The sequence below is a fragment of the Mastacembelus armatus genome, chromosome 12, assembly GCF_900324485.2.
Source record: "Mastacembelus armatus chromosome 12, fMasArm1.2, whole genome shotgun sequence".
Taxonomy (NCBI): domain Eukaryota; kingdom Metazoa; phylum Chordata; class Actinopteri; order Synbranchiformes; family Mastacembelidae; genus Mastacembelus; species Mastacembelus armatus.
In genome coordinates this window covers 14,497,390-14,521,035 of record NC_046644.1, presented here as the reverse complement: position 1 = coordinate 14,521,035, position 23,646 = coordinate 14,497,390, and the positions used below count along the sequence as shown (strand labels likewise).

At 38.8% G+C, this 23,646-nt stretch overlaps 2 protein-coding genes across 5 annotated transcripts in view; one reads left to right on the top strand and one right to left on the bottom strand.

The window, feature by feature from the left end:
• Positions 1–5,097: 5,097 nt before the first annotated feature.
• Positions 5,098–6,146, top strand: LOC113124509 (cyclin-dependent kinases regulatory subunit 2). The gene is made up of 3 exons (XM_026297447.2): positions 5,098–5,199; positions 5,749–5,876; positions 6,052–6,146. The coding sequence occupies exons 1-3, from the start codon at positions 5,141–5,143 to the stop codon at positions 6,093–6,095; spliced, it is 231 nt and encodes a 76-aa protein (XP_026153232.1). The 5' UTR covers positions 5,098–5,140; the 3' UTR covers positions 6,096–6,146.
• The window catches only part of sema4d (sema domain, immunoglobulin domain (Ig), transmembrane domain (TM) and short cytoplasmic domain, (semaphorin) 4D), a 34,017-nt gene continuing 16,477 nt past the window's right edge, over positions 6,107–23,646 (bottom strand). For 2 of the 4 annotated variants that reach the window (XM_026297446.2, XM_026297445.2), the window contains 14 exons: positions 17,894–18,027; positions 16,466–16,611; positions 16,319–16,381; positions 16,105–16,203; positions 15,921–16,014; positions 15,652–15,768; positions 15,219–15,370; positions 14,603–14,778; positions 14,338–14,494; positions 13,925–14,147; positions 13,492–13,604; positions 12,974–13,146; positions 12,675–12,721; positions 10,778–12,439 (listed from right to left, as the gene is read on the bottom strand). In XM_026297446.2, coding sequence (XP_026153231.1) covers positions 11,442–12,439; positions 12,675–12,721; positions 12,974–13,146; positions 13,492–13,604; positions 13,925–14,147; positions 14,338–14,494; positions 14,603–14,778; positions 15,219–15,370; positions 15,652–15,768; positions 15,921–16,014; positions 16,105–16,203; positions 16,319–16,381; positions 16,466–16,611; positions 17,894–17,990 — 2,655 coding nt within the window. In that variant the 5' untranslated portion in view covers positions 17,991–18,027 and the 3' untranslated portion in view covers positions 10,778–11,441. Of the gene's footprint in view, positions 7,640–8,517; positions 8,610–8,825; positions 9,039–10,053; positions 10,285–10,777; positions 12,440–12,674; positions 12,722–12,973; positions 13,147–13,491; positions 13,605–13,924; positions 14,148–14,337; positions 14,495–14,602; positions 14,779–15,218; positions 15,371–15,651; positions 15,769–15,920; positions 16,015–16,104; positions 16,204–16,318; positions 16,382–16,465; positions 16,612–17,893; positions 18,028–18,460; positions 18,816–23,646 lie in introns of those variants that run through there. The other 2 variants (XM_026297444.2, XM_026297443.1) reach the window with 2 other exon arrangements.

Sequence of the window (23,646 nt, the reverse complement as noted above, 5' to 3'; positions counted from 1 at the left end):
AAGAGGATGGAGAGAAAAAAGGTCTCGAAAAGGATGCCAATGTTGTGGTGCAGCTTGTTTGGTTTCCAGTGGTGATGTTGCTCCTGATGATTTCAAGCTCCAAAAATACAAAAAGTAAGAGAACAGAAAGAGGTCTATGTTGTCGATGATCACGGATATTGTGAGGGAAGAGCAAATACTCTCTACTGACTGCTGCCTGCCTGCCTGCCGGCTCTGAGCTAAAGCATGACTCACTGATCTGAGAAAACCTTCTCAACAAAAGGCTTGCTGAACACTGCAAATCACTTCCTGTTGGAAGGAGAAAAAAAAACTCCCACTTACAGCACACTAGAACCAATCAATTTTTAAATTCCCCAGTCTGATATTTATTCTCTATAATTCTTTCCCTCTTATTTGTTTTTCTAAGAAAAGGAAATGAAAAATTGGAGGTAGCTTAATTATTTACCTTAGCAAAAAAAAAAATCCATAATAACTTGCTTGAATTCATGTTTTAAACGATTAGTGTCTCATAAACTGGATGAACTGATAAAAGTTGAGATGAAAAAATGATATACACATTAAAATAATCATAAAATAGTGATTACCAAAAATTGATATTTCTATGATTCAAGAATCATATATTTCTATTAAAATGTTTAATAAAGATGGAATTTATATAATCATTGAAATATGCTTTACAAAATGATTCAAATGTCTAAAAGAAAAGATAAAGTACAATATTAGCATAAGTGGAAATGTATAACATCATTAATATACTATCCATGTTAACTTATAAAGCTGCAGAATATTGGTTATTGCACACGTACTCTTGGTTCTCAGGTACTTTCAAAAACCTATGACAGTACACTAGACAATTTTCATTTTTTGAAGACAAAACTCTTTTGATACAATTTCTGTAATTTGTGGAATCAATGTTCCATGACCAATTTGCAACAAATGAATAAAAAAAAAAAAAATCACTACAAAGCGTGTCCAGACTCACAACTTCTGCAAAATACCAATGAATTAACTACATGAAGTACATGAATGATATAACTCAAAAAAGCACAATATGAACAACATGTTTCTCAGGCAGATGAATGAATGAAATAACCAAAAGGATAACAGAAAATGCCCAAGAGTCCCCTTAAATCCAGCAACAATGAAGCATCTTTGTCTTGCCGGTAGCGGAAAGCACACAGCCAGACACCATTCATGTAAAATGTCCTCAGGAGCATCCAGCAAAGCCGAAAGACTGACACTCATTCATAAGCAGCTTCCGCTCTCACTCTGCTGCAGATTTCGCACTGCAGTCCCTCCCAACATCTCTCTTTCCTGCCTGGCAAATATAGAAAAAAAATACAGCACGTCTGCCTTCCCTCCTCAGAAACAAAGGCAAACACAAAAGCAGGGAAGAAAAGAAAGGCCTTCACAAATCAAAACAAGGCAAAATGACAAAGGACAAAAAGACCAAAGGACAAAAAAGCATGCAATATTTAGTCTTTTATGTGAATGAAATAGCAGGCTGGCATACCAATGTTTCTGTGAATGGAAGCAAGGCCTTTCTGCCTCTGCAAGGCAATCCCTAGGGATGGCATGGTTTTATCCAATAAGAAGCCAGCTGGATGACTCATTCAGGGGAGGCTTGCAGAATAGTGGAAGAGACCATTTCAAGTGCAGGTGTACATTTTCTTTTCTCTTAACAGTCCTTCAAAAATGCTACATACATCATCAGGCATAAAACCTCTGCATAAGTAATTAAGATCAGATTCAATTAACACAAGAATAGACAAAAAAATATCTTGGACAGAAAGTAGAAGTAAAAACACCACCCCGGTAATTTTTGACTGTCATTATTATCATTTCTTTTCCACATGATGTAAACAGTTAGCACCTACACTTTTAATCAGTTATTTACTGATTTTATGTATGAGGGTAAAAATCTGACAGACATGGTTATCCATAGAACTGTTTTGCAAATACAGCATGATACCACTAGAAATGCAATAATTAAATTTTTATTATAGACATGAATCACTTAAAATAAATTATCTTCTGGAATTTATGACCCTGTAAGACACATATCTGAGTAACAATAACATGATAACAGATAGTAGTCAGCTTAAATACTGATTAAATTATCAACAGATACAACTGGGAAAGCGTGAGGATCTGTCACTTCTGTTCTAATTTTAATTACCCTTCGCTGCTGTTAGACGTTACAAGGACTAAAGCCCATCACCATCGCCTAGTTTTATGCAGTCATCTAATGCTTATCCTTCTGATAAACACTAGTATGTGTTGACTTTTAGCAATCTAAAATAAAAGCACAATACATGGCAACATGTGGATATATGATTATCTGCTAACTGTGAAAGCTGAGTTAATACAGTATGGAAGCTCAAAAATGTCAATACAAAAAGGAAATAAACTAAACTGAACATTCCTCTGGCAGTTTCATTTTATTTTCTTTTTTTAAATGCAAAACTACTGCAAATAATTTTTGTTGTACTTGCCATAACACCATATATAATCATTTCACATTTCTAACTATATTCAATGTAGAATGGACTTTGGATTTATATTTATTACTAGAAACCTGAAAAATTGGGCTTTCTGATTTGAGTCTGACAATAATTTCAGATAATCTGAAATAAAATGAGTATGGTGATTTTATTTAGATGTATTATATGAGGCTTGTTTTATAGTAACTCCTTCTGAAGTTTTAGCCTTAGTATTTGTACATCCAGCACCAAGGGACCTATTATTGGCTAATTAGGTTATTTTGTGGGGTTACAGATTATGTTATAAAAAGCTATATGCTGGTTTATCAGAGTTAAGCTTTGTAGTTTTTCTTCAGAGTACTGTGTAGCCATGGAAACAGAGGTGCAAAAAGCTCAACTCACGCATTTTGTAGTGTTTTCTATGTGGGCTTCCACAAGGCACAGATCCTGTGGCACTGTAAGCCCACCCACCACTTCCCTGTCACTGTGGAGAGAAACAGAAGAGGAGCAAGTTGAAAAGAAAGGATGTTAATATCTGGAATATTTGTTGCTACTTGAATGGATGATGACGGGTTACTGGAGGCATTTCCTGCATACTGCCTGCTACTGTGGGTGAAGCTGAGGGACAGGTTTATCCCTCAGCAGGAGTTTATGGGGCAGTAGGATACACAGGCCACAGTGTGAAGCTTCCTCTATGGTATGATGGAGTCCAACTGTGGACAGGTCACAGTTAAATAATAAAAAGCAGTCTGGCCTGCCTGCTTAGATGAACAATCTGGAAAATTAGTAAGGCTCAGATGCAGTAATCTGCTGAGTGCACTGAAAACATAAACAGCTTATCAATATTTCTTCAGGGATCAAATATACTAAAGATGTATATATAAAATATATATTCAAAGTTCATAATAACAGAATGGGGTGGAATAAGAGGGTGGAATAAGTACTTGTAGTAAAAATTGTTTCATTGTAATTAAACGTGATTTAATATCAGTCATACATTAGGAGCGAAATAGAAAAGAGAGATAGAGGAAAAGAGCATCTATTGGAAAGGAAAGCAGCAGACTTCTCCACTTGACTACTGTTGCCAGGTTACCGAAAACATTCAAAAAAGCAGGAGTTATTTTCAGATGAGCTAGAAGCAAAATAACCAATGTTACAGAAAGGGCAGACACAGGCAACTGGGAAAATGTGACCATTTTTTGTTATTATTTTTAAAAAAATAATTTGTCACTAAGAGCAACAAAATCTCCAGAGTCCTGGCTAATGATTTAAGTTTGTAATGAGACTTTTGTTATTCACAGTAAAAACATGGACATAAGGTACAAATGAGAATAAACTGTGATGTGATTGTGTTATGAGCATTATGCTATTGCAGGAATTTCATAACAAATATATTGTTAAAAAGCTATTTTTGAAGCCATGTGAAAGTCATTACATCTGACAAAATGTTCACATACTAAATTTTTCACTTTTACAACTGCTGCAACCCTTTCCCTATTATTCATTATGAAACCTGCTGACAGTGTGAGTTGTGAACACAGCCTAAATGGTTGCTCTAAACACCTGTGAGAGCACTAAAGTCTCCCAGTGGCAGTAGTAGGCGAAGCTTTCTCATACACTTCCCAATTTCTCAAAACAAAGTGTTTGTGTTCATTCTCCAATAAACAGCTTCACTGAGGAGATCCTATCATCTAGATCACCGGGGCAACTAAAACCAATACAGTTTAATACAACAGTCCTGCATTACATTCTATCTTTATGACGGTTTTAATTCTGACATTTTGTTGATTTGGGACAATGTAGTTTATGGTGCTGGCAGATGAGCATATAGTCAATCTATATACTGCTTATCATATGGACCAGGGTCTATTTCTGATAAAAATATAAATAACAGTTTCACACTGACTGGAATTTCTTGTCCTACATTCATGACCTAATATGGGTCTGTTGTGACCATAGTTCGATAACAAGACTCCCTGTGGTTACACAATTGTGTGTCATGTTTTAAAAGCTCAATGAACCACAATAAAATAAATAGGAACAGGATACTGTAGTGATAGTCTACTTGAAGAGAGCTGAGTGATGTAATTTCCAATGTGGATAATAGGTTCTAAAGCCTTGAGAGCTAATTTTCATAATCACATCTGGGGCATCAGTTGAGCTTTCTGTGAATGGTTCATTAAAAAAGCAGCAGTAGCACAAGAGGAACACATGCGTATGAGTGTGTCAGCAGACCTAGAAACCCTATACTATGTAATCCAGGTCTACTCTTGTAAAACCAACCAAACACTGGTTATAAGAAAGATGACTTAACAGTTTTTTTTTGTTATTGCAATTGTTAACCTAATTTCTTCAGTGCATATATAGCATTGTTAACACAGTTCTGATATGATATGTTGTACCTCATATTAGTAGGCCTACTGCATTGTATTGTACACTCAGGGTCAAAATAACTGATCTATTACCTGCTATGATAAAAGATACTAACAAAATTACTCACCTGTGTTTTGATGATGACATGGGACACTGTAGTGTGTACTTCAAACTAGATTCCGGTCACCTGACCTTAATCATCCAATCAGAGAGTTTGTGCACTTTACAAGCGATAAGCTAAAAGTGAGTTGTGTTGTCGCTTTCTCACAACTAACGTTGTAAATATGTCGCGCAACCAAATATACTATTCGGACAGGTACAATGATGACCACTATGAGTACAGGTGAGCAATGTTTGTCAATAATAAGCTAACCTAGGCAAATATCAACCTAGCCTAGCTTTACCCTCCGTACGTTAATGAGACCGACTAGTATTCAACCTTAAAAGTGTTTATTTTATTTGTAAAACTGAAATACGCAGTTTAAAAACACTCCCCATAAAGCACTCACGTTTGCGTCACTTGCTGGCGTTTGTTTTGGAGTGAGGAAGAAAAAAACTTCGGTTTTCATCAACCTACCGTTAATTACCACTGGCTGTCTTGTGCTCTCCAGCCTCCGGGGGCAGTAATGAGCCCGCGTCGCTTCTGTTCACCGCGGTGAGACGAAGAAGAAGTCGCATTGGAGCATTTACTTCTAAATAGGAAATTAATACTTTTTTTCTGTTTTTAGCTGTTTGTTTCTGTTTTAAAAGAGAAAAAAACTAAAAGCAGTGCACAGCCTTAGTTGTGCTGATTTGTATTAAGGCTGCATTTAAAAATAATATATCAAACCTCACATTGTATTGACACTGAACCAATAATTAAGAGCAGGCCTATTTTCTCTCCTAAAACTAGACATGTTGTCCTTCCTCGGGAAATGGCTAAATATGTTCCAAGATCACACCTGATGTCTGAAGATGAGTGGAGACAACTGGGAGTGCAGCAGTCTCAAGGATGGGTCCACTACATGATACATGAACCAGGTACTGCGTGTCACAACCCCTAACTTTGGACTAAACTCTAGTTCACATAATAACTTTAGGATGGAAATGTTCTGTGCACTGCGCAGTGTTTTAGCACATTGGAACAATGACAGTCTTGGTTTTGATAAGCAATATAGTAACTTGTGTATGTATTATCTATCTGTCTGCCCCTCAGAGCCCCACATCCTCCTCTTCAGAAGACCTTTAACAAAGCATTGACACAATCCCACTGTCATTCATTTGGAAGATCCCTCCTATAATTTTTAATGACCAGTGAATACTTTTCAGGCTCAAGTAGTTATTATCTGCTGTGCACTTGCTGTTTCTACAAGGATTTGGACCACACTACAATCAAAGTGTCTGAATGCAAACAGAAAATTATTTCGACAGTAATGCTTAAAAATGTGATAACAGAAAATCCATATGACTTGTATTATTATTGTGGGTCTGGTGATCTTTAAGTAATTTACAGTACAATAATTATATAGTTTTCCTGTGACATGCTGACTTATGATAAACAATGAACCATCTACAGGGTTTTCTCCTTTTTTTTTTTTTTTTTTGCATGTACTCATTTACTTGGTCACAAGGGGGTGCTATAGCGTCAGTTGTCGTAGATGGCACCTTGACACACCTGAAAACAGTGATGCTAAAATATTGAGGATTGGTCTATACATATCATGTGCAGGATTATTCCATATTTGTGATATTTAATCTGATCTGTGAACCACCTCTCAAGAGGAAATTAGGAAAGTGTTGTACTCTGAAAATGTAATAATTCACCTGCAAAGAGAAATGTTTGCTTCAGGTTAGTTAATAATTCACATCATAGAAAGTGTCCTTTTGGCTGTTGTGTCACTATGCCACTGTAGTGTGACGCTTCAAAAATCTTTTAATAAATGGGTGGAACAGGTCTCAGAATATTTTATCTATCACCTGAAAAGTGAGACGTGCCCTTAATGCAAACATTACAAATATGTGCTGCATTTATGTTTAAATCAATGTAAGCATTCTCCATTTGAATATAAATATATTGTATATCTGGAAATATATTGTCCTTTAAAGGAACATAGGCATCAGAAGGGTAATCTAACAAATTATCCAATACAATCTTTGGATTTACATTTAAGTCCTTTTGGATGTTGTGATTCTTTCTGAACTTCAATTTTGATGATGCATAAACATAAAAGGTGTACTATGATTGGACATAATCCTACACCGGTAAGATACCCTATAGTTTGAATCAAATTGTGTGAATAAGTTGGGCTTTGACTCTATAAGAAGATCAGCACTATATAATCTCATGTAAAAATGTCAAATTGCAAGATAGCTGAGAACAGCTGAACACAGGCTTTGGAGAATAGTGGAATTCAAACATCTTAAAATCAAATGTTTAGCAGCATTCCTCATGTACCACCAGTTTTATTGTTCTATATAAGCACTGCTTTCAAGATGTTGTCATCAACCAAAATATAAATAAATGCAGCCCACCAGTCCTCACTCAGCAGATGAGCATCTCTATCTTCTTGTCAGGTTTGGTGGGAGTCCTAGCACCACCATCACATCCAGGTGATCCCCTGCAGAAAGCAGGCCTCATGACTTCTTTGCTTCACAGTTTATCACACTCCTTTGGAAGAAGTGACACTGAAGCATCTTTATTTATTTCATTTGTCTATGATGGATTCAGTGTCAAAGGTGTGGTCCACCTGGACTGATGACCATATTCACAGCTAGATTCAGGCTCGATGGCCATCACAGCTTTCCTGTGGAAGGAAAAACAGACTTGTACTGTGAAAGTACAGATGGATATTAACAAAAGAAATATTCTGGGATTGATGTTTAATGCACATAAAACGACAATATTGTTATTCATTATCAGAAATGTAAATTCTATAAGTGGTTTATGGCCTCTTGTAGATCTGTAAATTGTGCACATCTCAGATTTAAACACTAATTTCAATAATGAAACAAAATGGTTTATAAGGCTAAAGTTATACTAGTTTAGTAATTCGTAGATTATTTGAAATGAGGGAACATGTATGTTTCATGGAAAAACTAGCACTTCATGCATGTAAGCAAGAGAAAAGCAAGATAAAACATGTTAATCCATGTTAATATCATGCTACAGGCAAAAGAAAATCACCTTTAATTAGAAAGACTAGAGGAAATAAAGCATAACCTCAATGGGAATAAGTAGAAACAGAAGTCAATAAGGTGTGTGTATATTTTTGGAGGAATCCAATTAGTGATCATTTAATTATCTCCAAGACAGATAGCTAAATGTGGTTAACAGATCAGGTGGTACAGAACATGTTAAATGTAATGAAATTAAATATGATGGCTGAAAGAAGCTAACAAAAAAGCTACAGGAAGAGATAGTAACTGAATTAGCTCAATAGGTGACTGCAGAAGACTCATATTAAAACTGTAGAAAGTACTGTAGAATGAAAATAACCTTCAGAACAGTTTATTTTATGGACTTTGAACCTCAAAGTGCTGAGGAAAGAAAACTCACGAATTCAAACCACTTGTTGAAACCCAAACATTCAGAGTACACATGATTGCAAGTCAGCCCAGGCAGCTGCACTGTAGCTTATGCAATCAGGACAAAACACACTCACATGCAAGAGCATAGACCTACCCAGGCCTTTTCCCATCTCTTTAGCAGTTGCTCATGCTCTGTGAGTGCACCTCTCCATTGGTTCAAATCTCTGGACGGAATGCTCTCGTCATCTGTCAAATAATAACAAATCTATGGATTGATAAAAAAAAAAGGATAGCAGTGGCATTGCTGATAGCCACACCCAGACACTATTACTACTCTACATGTAATTATGTGATCACAATGTCACTCATGATTTGGAGATCAAATATATGTTGTCAAAGTACACTATTTCACATCTCACAGTGGGCATTTTCACAGCCATAAAACATCAGGTCCAGATATACCTCCAACAGTGAGGCGGAGGTCCACCTCAGATATGGCATTTCCTGTGCTAGCCTCAGCGACACAGTGGTAATGAGCATCCTTTATCAGCGGCCCCTCTCGGAGCCAGCTGCTCACAAGTACCTCCCTCTGACCCACAGGCTGGCGGTACTCCAATATGGGGGTATCCAGACTGTGCCCATTTATTAGCCAGTGAATGTGGACATCACTGGGACCTGAGGAACAGAATGGGACTTCATGTTGACCCCTGATGGTCGAGACACGGACGCTCCACATAAACATTGTACATGAAATTGCAATACTTGCCTTTGGTGGGTCCGTTTGTTGTGTTCAATTTAAATGACCAGTCCTTGATGTATAACTGAATATAGCTTTTATCCTATTTTGTGGATTTTGATTTTTTTTAGTGCTGGTTTACTGACTGTTCTGCAATACTTTAGTTCACAAAGAAGTTAAATAACTTTCAGGTTAATACAGTATTATTTTTTTCTATTTATGGTTATGATGTATGCCACAAGATCCTGATTCTGTATAGTGTTTTTGGCCACTAGCATTGCTTTGTCCCTGCTGTTTAAAAATACAAACAATGACTGATATTACAAACTTAAGAAAACAAGCTTGTGTTGAAAACAAGATTTATTTAGCTCCCCACTATGAACCACAGCCTCAAAATGTATCCCCTTAATTTATGTACATCTTCCAAGGCCTTTTTCCATATATACAAATCTATTTACACTTGTTTACAGGCACAAAAATGATGCAGATAAAGTATGAGATGTAAGACATTTGAGTCAATTAAATATATGTATATATTAAAAAATGAGATTCTCAACACCTTGAACTCTGAGAATTCATTTCTACATTTTATGTTTGATGTCTGATTTCTGGTACACAATAAGAGTTTAATATGAAATCCCAGCTCTGTCTTTTTAAAAATTCACTCATTTTGCAGGCATCGTGTGAGACACCTAAAACAAAAATGAACCGTTCACGAGTCACACATGTTAAAGAAAGGCCAAGCTTGTCTTAAACAAATCGAAAAACACACAGTTAGTTGTGTTGGGAAATAACGACATACGAGATGTAGAAAGGAGAGAAGGAGTGAAAATGAAGAGCACATAGAAAATGGAGGGTTAAAAATGACAGAAGTGTGAGAGGATTTCCAAACCAAGTAAGAGGACATGTTGGTTTTGTGGTGTGATTTGAGTCATTGGCACAGGCACGACTCACCCAACGCGAGGCAGAAGAGCAGGAATGCCTCCTGGGCATGAACCCCCCAGGCCTGGTCTTTTAGCAGGGGAGGCAACAGTCTTACCTCTGCCTCCCGAGCCTCCACGCCATGGGGCTTAGCAGAGGAGGAAGAGGTAGAAGAAGAGGAAGAGGAGGAGAAGGAGGGGAGGACAGAAGGAGGGCTACTTCCAGAAGAGGACAGGGAAGCTGAAGTGTCGACAGGAGAAGAGGCTGTGAGGGAAGGAGTAATGCAAAAATGAATAGTGAGATAAACAGATGTCTAAACAAAGGAGAGCATGCAAAACAGATGAAAGGGAGACTAATGAATGAGGGTTAGAATTTAGAAAACCAAATCTGCTGATATAAATAAAATAAAAATAGAGGAAAATCACAACTACTTCCAAAATGGGCAAAATGACAATACCAAAGATGTGTGTTTAAATAATTCTCTGTAAATGTCCTAAAATCGAAAACTTAATAAAAAATAACAATAAAAACACAAATTCAGATTGTTTCCAGGGCTGTTATAGTAAAGAAATGATTAATATCCGTTGACATATCAGGCATCATGTCACACTGTACACATCTTTCATTAACTGACCACACAGGGGAAGATGGCTAGTAGAGGTTAATATACAGGACCACTGTATCTATATAGGAATGTCAAATTCCTGTGGAGGGAAAACAATAAAATACAAATACAGACTCAACATGTTCACTCAGGATAACTCTACACAAGACAGTAGTTTCATTAATTCCAGCATTTTTTTTTTTTTTTTTATGATCATGCATGGCATCATTTGTCCACTTGCTTGTCTTTTGCAGAACTTGAAACCCCCTACACTGCCCCCTCACTGGGTGAGATTAAGGCCCGGATGCTAGAACAACAATTCAAGACTATGACATACTGAGCAAATCTTCCCTGAGAAATTACCATAATGCTGAAGCATATACCAGGCAAAACTCCGACCCACTGCTTTGAAAGAAAAAAATGCAAAAGCTTTAAAGAGATTATTTTTTACCCATGATGTACAAAAAGTGATTCCAATTTGGAAAACATTACAGTAACTTACCAATTTGGTAAACAATGTTTCCAGTTTGGAATTTAATAAATAGCTTTACTTGCTGGACTAAGCTGAGAGGGTGCAGCTTCCATGAATACAGTCTTAGCTTTAACACTAAATCAGACAGCAGGAGTTAAATGTCTAGTGGGATGCCTGACTTAATCCCCAAAATTATTCAATTTTATATGACGCTGTACACTGTGTATACTTTGTTATAGAGGAAACCACTTCGACTTGGAAGTCGTGGGAAGATGCAGCAAGAGCGTCAGCCCCTATAAATAGTCTCTCTGCTAAAACAAACAAAAGCAGAACAGAGGCTTCTGGCTAGCAGTAATTCTCATCTGCATCTGCAAACTGGATGGACTGGGATTCACAGTCCACGTCAAAGGGTTTCTGCTGGGATGGGCTATCATCTCCAAAACTGTGAGAGGGGATCCGACCATTGCCACACTCTGGTTCAGTCTCATACCCAGTATCTCGCAGTGCCCGGAGGTTTTGGGTGCTTTGGCTACCGTTCTGTGTTGGTTGTTCTGTCATGTTAATTTTGTCTGTTGCAGATGCTTCCATCAGACCTCCTTCACAGGCCCGATACTCGGGCTGATGGGCACTCTTGTGATTGCCTAACAGAGCAGCTCTCACCCGCAGGCAGGGAGCTGGAAGATACTGCATGTAGCAGTTGTAGGCCAGTGCAGCCAGGAAGAGGAGGAAAAACAGGAGGAAGAGGAAGAGGAGGGCTGTGCTGTTGTTGTGCTGCAAATACTCAGCTGCTGGGTCTTTGTCTGGGCGAGGAGCATTGACGCTCGGGGGAAGATGCTGCTTTGGCTGGAACTTGATTGTGCTGCTGGAGGGTGGGGTTAGTGATGAATCAGTTTGTGGAGGGGGAGTGAAGATGACTGTGGCTGTGAAGCTGGGAGGGGCATGGTCTGAAGTTAGTGGGACTCTGTCTGTCATACCATTACCTTCAGCGGCATGTGTGCTAGTTGACTCCTGGGTGGTGGTCACGTGGCCTGTCTGATGTGGGGGTCTAGGTGGAAGATCCAGACTCAGGACATATCCAGCCAGGAGACGGCTGAAGTTCTTCCCAGCTGCAGGGGCCCATTCCACTGACCAGCACTCATACTGACCTTGATCCTCTGGAGCCACGCTGTAAATGAGGAGACCGTTTTCGCCTATGAGGTGGAACCGAGAAGCCTCAGTGAGAACGGAGCCGTTGGATTTCCACATAACCTGGGCTAGGTTAGACTGTACCAGGCACGGTAGCTCAGCAGAGCTCCCGGGCTTCACTGTCACACGCTGGTAATCCCTCACAAGCCGACCTGACACTACAAAGCAAAACAGAAAACAATGACTTTTGGATAATTAAAGTCTGGTCTAAGTATGATTCTGTTCAAAACAACTGCACATGATTTACAATTTCATATATGGTAATATTGTGGTGCTATTGTTGCTTCATTTTCACCCAAGGAAATGTTCAGAAATGATCATGTAATGTGATTTACTCTCGCTGTCCATGTCATAAAGCTTCTTTATTAGACCTTACATGACCATGCTCCCTACCTGAAGGACACTTGTCTGCATCACCATTCAGGCTCTGGATTAACCCTCTGAAAAAAACAAAACAAAAACAAAAACAAAAAAAACAAAAGCATTATTTTCATAAACCTAAACACTCTGACATGAAGAAATGTGTAGTCAGAGACAAAAAAACAGGTCAAACTGGCTGAATTCTCGATAAAGATGACTCCTGGCGGTTTTTGTTAGAGAGTAAAACAATGCGTGCGTGGAGTACCGGTATGTAGAAAGATAATAGGTTGATATGGTGTGAATGTTGTTAATCTAGCTTGATGGTGAGGTACCTAAGCCGCTGGCTGGGAGCGTCAACAATATTGACACAGGCAGCAGTGTGAGGGTCCCAGGCACAGTAGGGGTCTCGTGCTAGAACGCAGTCATCACAGGATGGATACCTGCCACAGAAGGCTGTGGGTGACTGCACCACACTCGAGTCTGAACCAGCGTACAACGATCGGGTCTGTGGAAGCACAAGGTTGTTCATGTCAAAAAAAAAGTGTACTATCTTTCCCATAAAAACACTTAAAATTACAATTTATTACACAACACTGAATTGGATTATGTTCAAAGGTCTGTATATCAGGTCTGTTCAAAGTGATGAACCATAAACCACACAGTAGACAAGTCATTAAAAATAAAGATGCAGTCTTGTCTGATTTACAGGAAATGCTTGGTTTGCTTTTAACTTCCTTCACTTTCTTCCTTTCACACCCCAGTAACCACATAAGTGTGTAGGTACACTGTGTGTTATTTTCTGATCTGAAACCACATTGTCAATTTCTGGTCCTTCCATTGTCTTTCTGACCTCCGAGGACAGCAGTAGGGTCTTGATGGGCTCAGAGGTCTTCAGCAGCTGGATCTCCTCCACGATATGAACTCCTTCTTCAAACACCACCGACTTGTGCACAACTCCTTTATCTAAAAATAAGAATGGGACAGCTAATGTACAAGCCAGACATGAGTCTTTATAAAACAAAGACTATGACATGGGATGTTCTGAATGACCAAATTTAATGATCAATTAACAGCCAATCATGACATATTTTAATTGTAGAGTCTCACCTATGTCTAGATTGATCTGTTGCAGTTGTTATTTGTGTTTAACTGTCAAGCATAGATTGTATATGTAACAGCCTTGACATTACTTAAATATGCTTCCATAAACATTGGATAACATGTACTAAAAACAATTTTACTTTAAAATTATCATTACAAAGTGTTAACTGATGTGTTGTTACCTGTTCCAGTGAAGATGACATCATAAATGTTCCTATCAAGTGCTGTGACTCGCTCCACAACAATCTGAGTGTAGTTGACGTCTTTGGCGATGAGGCGAGGCCCGTTGCCGATGGGCAGGACGGGATCTTCCAGCAGGGGATGGTCCTTCACAAACTGAAGGGTTTTGTCAGGCAGGTGGAGTGAGCTGCTCATGTTCTGCTGTCGCATCAGGTTGTTAATACACTGATAGGAGAAAAAGACATGCCACATTGCATGTTTTATTACAATGCATATTCAAATCCACTCCTTACCTTTCCTGTTTCTTCAGGTAGATTCTATGATTACTGAATTAAGAATCTCTTAGTGCTGAACTACTCAAAACTTTCACAAATATTTCCTCAAAACTGAGCCAATTTGTATTCAAGGTACTTACTGCTCCAGGGCGTGGAGAAGGAGTAATGCCGTTGTACCGTACCCACTTAGTGTGAGACTGCTCCACTGTAGCCTTCTGCATGTACTTGCCCTTGGAGAAGACATCTTCCACCACCGTCATATTGTAGGCACACACTGCTGACAAACCCACATTACCCCTGGGGGACAAGAATAATGAAGTGAGGGAGAGAAAAGAAGTCAATCCTATAATGTGCATTATATTCAAAACCCCACTCTTTTCCTCTTCTGAGAGATTATAAACTGACCACTGGGAGGTGAAGACACCATAGATGACTGTGTCCCTCCAGTCTGTCCCCTTTAGGATGAAGACATCATGCACTACGTTGAAAACAAAGTTGAGCTCAGGCATAGAGCACACCAGCTTAGCTTTCAGGAAAGACGTCCATTTCTTCTGCAGAGTGCGCTGGCCCCCGAGGTCACCCTGTGGTGGGATCATATTTTAATGTTAATTTTTTTTTATTTAAAGGCTACACCTTTTACAAAATGTCCTTTCTTTCTGGTTTTAACATGATTTTTGTTTTAGTAAGAGATGCTTTTATAATGTGTGAGACACAAAGTTTTTTGTTTACAATGTAAAGTTGATGTAGATGTTGATGTTGATGTAGGGTAGGCACTTATATGTGCATGACCCAGTAAATAACATAACATTACCAACTACCTGTAGCTGATGTGCACAGTGATATAAGGTTAGATCAAGAAAAGGGCTCTAAGATAATGAATGATATAAGGTTAGATCAAGAAAAGGGCTCTAAGATAATGAAATGAGGGAGAAAGAAGGCTCTACAGTACATTGATAGGAATACACAAGGGCTACAGAAAGATGCTGCTGGTATGTACAGATGGCATATGACGTGGGCTGACCTTACAGACGCGCGCCACCCTGGGGATGAGCAGCTTGCCAAAGAATTCATACTCCACTGATACCTCAGTGAAAAAGTAGTAGATTTTATCATCTTCACCATCTGCTCTGTTTCTCCTTTCTCTGACTACGTCAGCAAAAACAAAACTGGGCTCTGCAAGGAAAGCAGACAGAGCAAAGAGAGAAAAGTAGGCATTATAGGAATAGCAAAAAGTACAACTACAGATCATTTTCAGCACTATAGACACTAAAGATGTCACAATAAAGTTTTTGCTTGGCCTTGATATCAGTATCACATGATAGGATGTCTGATCCAAACTTACATTTGCTTAAAATGTAAAAAATATGTATCTGAAGTGCTGTAACCTACTGAATCTGATTATTTACTCTTTAAATTAATTCAAAATGTTCATGTCACGTAATGTCGCAACTCACCATTGAGCCATGATGTGGAGTACTCTGTCCTCAGCAGGGGTTGGTATGGAGAGTATCTGGAAATAATCGGCTCACTGCCTAAGAAGTTATATGCTGTCCCTGAGTACAGCTCTCCATCTGATAGAAAAAGAAAATAAAACAACAAAAAAAAAAAAATTATTATAAGGTCCAAAGAAAAAGAGAGATTACAGGGGATTATTATGCAGTTTACTGCAGGGTTGGCTACCAAAAGAGCTTCATGAAATTAGAGAAAACTGGCCTCAACTCACCAACCATGACGGTAGTAAAGCTTTGTGAGGGGTCGAAAGAGCATTTGCCTCTGCCATCTTCAGGTTGGCCCTTCAATGAAAAGTCAGCAAGGTTCTGAAAGAAGAGATTAACTTTTGTTAAAGATTGCTACATTGATTGTGAGTGTGATGTTCCCAATAAATGAGGGATTGAGCATTAACCTACCAAATAGTCACACTGAGGCTGAAAGGCGTGCGTGCCACAAACATACAGCTGCTCATCATCTACAACTTGGAGTACTCGAATGTAGTTTAGACACTCGCGCTGGCAAGCAACATTTAATAAACAAATTAAAATACATATACTGAAAATACACAAATTTTGTAGACCAATGATAAAGGTGAGCTAAAATAACATTAACAACAATTATTGAACTAACCTCTTTTGATTTTCCTTTAAGCGTGCACATCCTCATGGCTTTGTCTGCAACTGTCCATTGAACCTAAAAGTGGTTAAAAAAGAAGACAATCATAAGATTTAAATTTTTATTCACTTATCATCACAGATTTAATTCCTGTTTTGATACCTTGTTGTTTCTCACTGTCACATTCTTCTTGCTGAGCTCAAAGATGGCCTCCCTCGCTCCCACATAAAGGGCATCCTGCTTCTCACTCAGCAACAACGTGGAGTAGTTAAAGATCCCAGGCTCCGAAAACTCCATCAGATCTAGATCTAAATATAAAACAATTGGACCACATTACTTTAATTACCAAAGTCACCAGTAGTGACAAACCCTGAAATAATCCTTCTCCCCTCAGGTCTTTTTAGCCTCTCATTTAATAGCCCATTGAACCAGCCTGCTACTTTTCTGTGTTGGTTTTGGTTCACTTCTCTGTTTTGTGAAACCTGCTCTCATAAACACATTGTACACTACCTGCTCAGCTCAGCCTGCTCCCACAGATTTACTAAAGCACGTATCTTCATCAAATGGCAAGAAACGCGCACCCCCCCCCCTTTCACTCACTATAACTTCAACTGATAATACATCTATATTTCTTGTTATATTACTTGTTTTACAGTTAACCTCCACTGCCCACAAGTGACCTAAACCACAATGATAGAAAAACAATTACTGCAAGTTTAAAGATGCACCTTGAGTTTATCACACAGGTAAATACTAACAGTGTTAACAAAGATAGCTGCAGCATAAAGGGGAGCACTGATTGTACTACGCTGACCCCTGAAACACAAACGTTTTGAGACATGTGTTTCTGCCTTTGTAAGGACAACACCTCTGTGTATCTTGTTATGCTGTGTGTTGTGATGGATGTCAGACCTCGTGGAGCCAGGTGCAAGTGGGTTCAGGTTGCAGGTGTCTGAACATAAACACCAAAATGATGAAAGCAAATATCCTCACTGACAGACTGAAAGCAACAGTGACTGTGGAACAGTGAGTGAAACTTTGTTAAAGGGTGAACTGGTTCTCACAGACAGCCTGAGTTACTGGAGCTATTTATATAAATGGCAGTATGCAAACTGAACTTCCGCCTGACAGTAAATGTGCTAACTTGAGCCTGTGGTAAGACCAAGACAGTTTGTTGAGATAAATTACGGAAACAGGTGTAACCAAGTAATCTATTGTCAATCTTGAGATACCCTGAGTTGAAAGAGGACTTATTATGATATATTATGATATATTTTAAAGATGTACATAGTGTGAAGGTTTGGTTCTTCTGCATTGTTAGCGGAGTAACTGAAATGTAACTTCCTAAATTGAGTGCCTTTAGACTCAGTGTCTAAGTTTCACTTTAAATCAGCATAGGAGCCCCTGAAGAACATTTAGTAGAAGTGGTTTGGATTAATAATAGTATGAGTAACTTATACTATTATGTATGTTTGTTTTTTTAATCTAATGAAATACTGCAAACAATGCTCTCCCCTTTTAGTAACAGTCAACCACTTGTTTTATCACTAAGAATTACACTTATGGTACGTTATACACATTAAGTCTTACCTTGGTGTCTCCATGAAGTTCGAGGCACAGCTTGGGGTCCATGGGTGGAGACCTCCAGCAGCAGCCCCAGAAAAACTCCCAGCACACCAAATCCCATATTAGACTCTGACAACTTCGGTACTGTGAAGTTTCCTCTGCAAAGACAGACACATTCAAAATGAAACCCTGATACAGTGAAAAACCATTTGACAAGGGTGTAGAAATGTCCTTGTAGGCCAATCATGTAGCACAGACACTACAAAGGGACAGCTATTAAAACCACTTCCCTCATACTGAAAGTTGACAGGACTCATTCATCCTCTTCTGTATCACTTGAAACGCTAGCACAGTGGATTCAGTGTAATAACCTCACTTTTATAATGTGAAATAAAAGACGTTGGCTGTTTCTGACGACTGCATTTGTCATTTTACAAGGAAAAATGTCAGCATATGGCTGCTTCAGTCTTCTCAAATGATTTGTTCAAATCTGTTCAGACAATATAAGCAGACTGTCACTTTGGGCTGGTTAAAAAAAACACTGGCAGAAACCACCTGTTTTTGTTTGTAATAAGCACAAAAAATACACACCTGTGGCTGGTGTCAAGCTGGCTTGCAAATGAATGTCTGTATTTAAACTCCATTAGCAGCACAGTAAATGTGTTGAGTGTAACGGCTGTAGTATCACTCTTGAGTTTATTGTTGTGAGTTATGCAACAACTTAACACCTCAGGCTTTTGAAAACCCTCCTTTCTTTCCTCATCATTCTAGACTGCTCTATTGTTGGGGCAGGTATTGGGTGTATCCGCCTGTCTCCGGCTGATGTTGACGACAATGATGATAACAGCATTCCTGCTAGATATCATGTCTTAACAGGTGAGGGTGTCATCTTCCATTTGCCAATTTATTTAGCATTGTGATCTTTCTGCCTTTTAACAGCTCTCTCCTGGTGCACTAAACCCTGGATGTGCATGTGCTCTGAAGTGTTTAACGTATCCAGACCCACATTAGGAGGGTGATGTGTTCATTGTCAATAAAGCCTCAGCTTGTCATAATTATAGCCTGCTTTTGTTTTTTCTTTGGCACTTATGTTTAGAGTGGAAGTGACTACAGATTCTTTATGCTCAGAAAATCAAAATTATTAGTCTAAAATGCTGCGAAGTAATGTAGTAAATGTTAAACGGATGGATTCAATTATGAAAATGTCACAGTTCTCATTGAACTTTAGAATGAATACATAGTGTTAGGAAGAAAGCACTTTGCATTTGTCGTAAATATCCAGTATAGACAGTTGAAGACATCACCTCAGGTATTCCATAATTGTAATGGTGACAGTGTTATGATGCTTTGACTAATTACTCACATTTTACAACACCTAATGAAAAAAAATGAACGGAAAAACTGAACAACTTTTAGCTGCAGCCCCAGTTTAGTTGCTGTTATTAAAACATTTTGTAGGGACTTTCTTGTCTAAAATGGGTAATATCTTACATTTGAACAAACCTTGTTGCAGCTTGGCAATTTTAGGTCAGCAGAAAAGCTCAGGGTGAAAGCACAAGCTTTAAAGCTTAAGTAAAATATTAAAATAAATCTCCAAATCTGCTCTCAATCCTGCTTGTAATACATGCAATGTTTGCCAAATTTACTGCAATGAAGGGCACATGCAAAATAATCCTGAGGTCAGTTTTCATGACTGTCAACCAAATTCACTCCGACATGGCTGGAAGACCGATTACCTTCTTTTCCTATTTAATTATTACCAACAAAATAGTATGAACTCTGAAAGTAATTAACTGACATAATTTGACTGTAAGGCTCAAATGGTTCCATTTTCTTGATCCAGTCATGTGTAACTAACAATCATGGAACACACCTCTCTGTACCCTGGCTTTTCTCATGTTTAACAAGCATAAATCTAGCTTTTCCAACAGTGGAGATGACTATAGATTGATGATGGAAGCACGCTGCATTAACTGAGGGCCAAAGTTATTGTAGGTAGATGGATGGGACTGGTCAGGTGGCTTGTGTAACAATGACTCTTCTGAGGAAGTAAAGTAAAGTTGTAAACTGGCACAAAACAGGTTATTCTGGTTTGGGTGGGCCTGTCACGCGCAGAAGGGGAAAAAGGTATCAAGCAAGATATCTTGTCAGAAAGATTTGAAAGAACAATTGTGTTTACACTTACAGCTATAACAAACCAGCTGAAGGGAAAAACCAGTGAATAAAAATATCCTACATTGTCCTATTGTATAAGATGACATGAAAAGTGCTTTGCTGTTTAGTCAGGTCATTTTTTACTCATTTTAGATTTTTTAATTAAAACTGAATAAGAAATGATAAAACTTAGTACAAAGAAATCACTGTCTCTTAATAACCTGGTAGCATCATTGTGGCTCATTCCACTCAAATTTAGGTTAATCAGTTACCCATGATGTATCATATGTCAGATCTGATAAGTAATCAATGAGGGGCAGCACAATTAGAAAAAAGGGAGTAGGAGGTGGTAATTGGTTATTGATTTGTTTGTAATTGAGAACAAATTGCTCAGAGGTATGACCCTCTTAAAACAGGGATTGTTGTTTTTGTGAGGGCTTCAGGCAAAGATGGAATTCCATCCCGGCTTCAGCCTTAGCCATGGACTCCATTCTGCTAAAGAGGGGGTTAAATACACAAGGACCTATTGTTTACTGAAGATGAGGGTAGCCTCCACTTCAGCCCACCCCCCATCACATCCACATCATCACTGCAGAGTAGTCAACAATGAACAGAGAGAGGGAGAGAAAGGAGAGAAAACAGAGAATGGAGGAGAGAGAAAGACAGCGCTTCTCCCTGTGCTCCAGTTCTTTTACAGTCATGCCAATCTAAATGCCAGGACAGCTTAGTCGTGAGGAAAGCCCTGAGCCAAGCCTGTATCTTTAAAGATCACACAGTCCCATAAGATCTGGAACCATCTTGTCAATATGATCCACAAACAGAGGAAGAAAGGAATTAAGAGGGTTGACACAGGCCATCCATAATAAAAACCAAGATAAACTAAATGTATCTGACTTCTTAATTTTTGGCATTAAAAAATCCACTTTTGGCACTTTGCAAAACTAAAAACTAGACTCATTCCTCTATCTGTGCAGTCCTGGTTTCCTTTGTAGTGGTAGAGTTTAAAAAGGCTTTAAACACCTTTAAGAGTCAGTGTTACAGTAGCAGAAAGAAAAAACTGGCAGCTACCCTCTGCTGCTGAGGGATTTAGAGGAGTGGCCATACTGGCCTTGGATATTTAAGACGGTTACCATGCTGGTAGGTCTCTTTGAGCCTATTGTGTTCCCCTCTCAGCGCCTTTGGCTGGGCAGGGAGGTTGACACCTGCTTGGGGCCTTGGGGTTCCCAGCACTGTGCTGTTAACTGGGCAAAGATATTGGCAGCCTGCCTACTGAGGACAGAGGACACAAGAGGGGGAAACTGGAGCTTTGCATATGGGAGCACAAGAAGTTCAAATGTTTCTATGTGTTTGGATCAGAGAGGAAAAAAATGAATCAGCTTCATCTGGAAAGTGCTTCAAAGTTTTATGCAACACAAACTAATTATTAGGGATGGGGGGTTAAATTTAGAGGCTATATCAATCCTATCAGACCAAAAGAGTTTACTTCCTGGATAAAATGATAGGATGACTGGTCACATAAGGCCACTTCATTTCCAATGCGGAGAGTTCAGACAAGAAGCTTCACATCCTGTGAGCAGAGAGTATGGCGAGGATACAGAGTGTGATGAGGGCTGATGTGAAGGAATTGGACATTCAGTGCCTGCCAACAACTCCAACCCCACACACACTTTTCTTCCTTTCCCCTCACTCTCTCTCGTTTCCATCTACTCACCCGTCATTACCATCAATGCACAGAGATGCTCTTCTTCCTTTTGCTGTGGCATGCCAAAAAGCAGCTATCTTGGCTCAAACAGACCTAACCATGCACAAACAAACTGTGTAATGGGAAACGTATTTAATTGTGTGGAAAGAATTGTCTCTTTTGGTAGTTGAATATAGCATTTCCATACTGTGCTGCAGACAATTGCTCCAAATTGTTAACTTTCTTCTTGATGGAAATAATTTCTGCTGTTACCATTCAGGTCTGGGCTTAAGCCAATATTTTTTCACAAACTACTTAAAGGTTGCTGATACATCCCTAAGAACTGCATACCACTAAAACGTGACTTGATGCATTAATATTTAGGACAAACTTTAACTGTTACTGTTGGGAATACTGCATCCACACCTCTGGGCCACTGCATACTGTCAACACAGTAACAACCAATCCACCACCCACTCACGCTACTCAGGGCATAAACAAACAAGTTAGGTTGGAATTAACTTTACAGCTCCTAACTTGTATTCACACCACATTGCGTTGTTAAACCACAACTACTGTAATTAACATTGTGCAAATGGAGCACTGATAGATGCTTTGTCACAGCAGCAGCAGCCAGGCTGCAGGAAAAGAACAGAGATCTGAAAATGTAACCCTGAGTAGCCGAATAATTCAAGGGGAAACACTGCATTGCAATACAAACTACACACCACATTAATTTAAATGTATGACTGCGGACTTAATCAGCAGGACCATCTGTACGGCACCCACCCAGCTGCAGGAGTGGTGATAACACAGCATTTTACTGAAGCTGCTTTACTGAAGGTTTTCTAATAGACCTGTCATTTGATAGTTTGATGTCATAACTGGTACTAATGTAATGATCATGTGACTGTCACTACAAATTGCTGCAAAATTTAATCAAGGGGCTGGTTGAAAGCACAGGATGCATTCAAAAACCCCTAGACAGCAGGAAAAGTAGATATAATAATAAATATTGATCTTTTTAGTAACCAGATGGCTCAAAGAAAACCTTTATTATTGTTTAATGAAGCAATGCATGATGTGTCATCTGCCTATTTGCTTATGTCATTCAACCAAAGCAAAATATTTAAGATACCTTTGGACAGGGAACTTAGTCGTTCTACAGACAAAATTTATCAATTAAGAAAACTATCTATAAATAACTGCATAGCAATAACTGTTTCCTTACAATCATTAATTACACAAAAACCCCTGTATTTCCCACAAACTAGATAAATATTTGCATCCATGGTAATTGCAATATGGTTTGTCAACAAACATGCACAAAACTTCTTTTGAATATACATTCATTGTTCTGCTTTGCATTAGTAAAAAGGAGAGCTTCAGTGTTTGGTTCTTTCTCCAGTAGTGCTTGAGCTCCAGGGGCATTATGGGTGATCTAGAGCCAGTGAGAAAGTGGGTGCACGAGGGGGCCTTCACTTGAAACAAAATACTGAGACCACAGAGGATGACACACTGATGGGGACAGATGTCTGTTCCAATGTCATTTCCAGATTAATGGAGTTTGGTGATAGATGTGGCAGAGACTCTAGTATCCCCACATGTGTATGTGATATTGCCAACTGTGGGCATCAAATCCCTCTTATGATACCAGACAGGGAGCAAGAGTCCATCTTAAAATACTGCCAGCTGTATCAGTGTTTTGGGTTGTGTTTCCCTACAGGCTGATGAACTATTTTTAATATTTTGAGTATAGACAGCTAAAGCTTTATGACCTCACAGTTTGAGGTAAGCCACTAGGATTACAAATTTAGCAATTACTAATTATTATTATTACTTATTTTTGATAATCAAAGCTACAGTATATTTCCAATTTGTGTGCAACTTACAGACAATATATTAAAGAAGTACTCCACGGCTTTAGCACTGTGCTTCCATA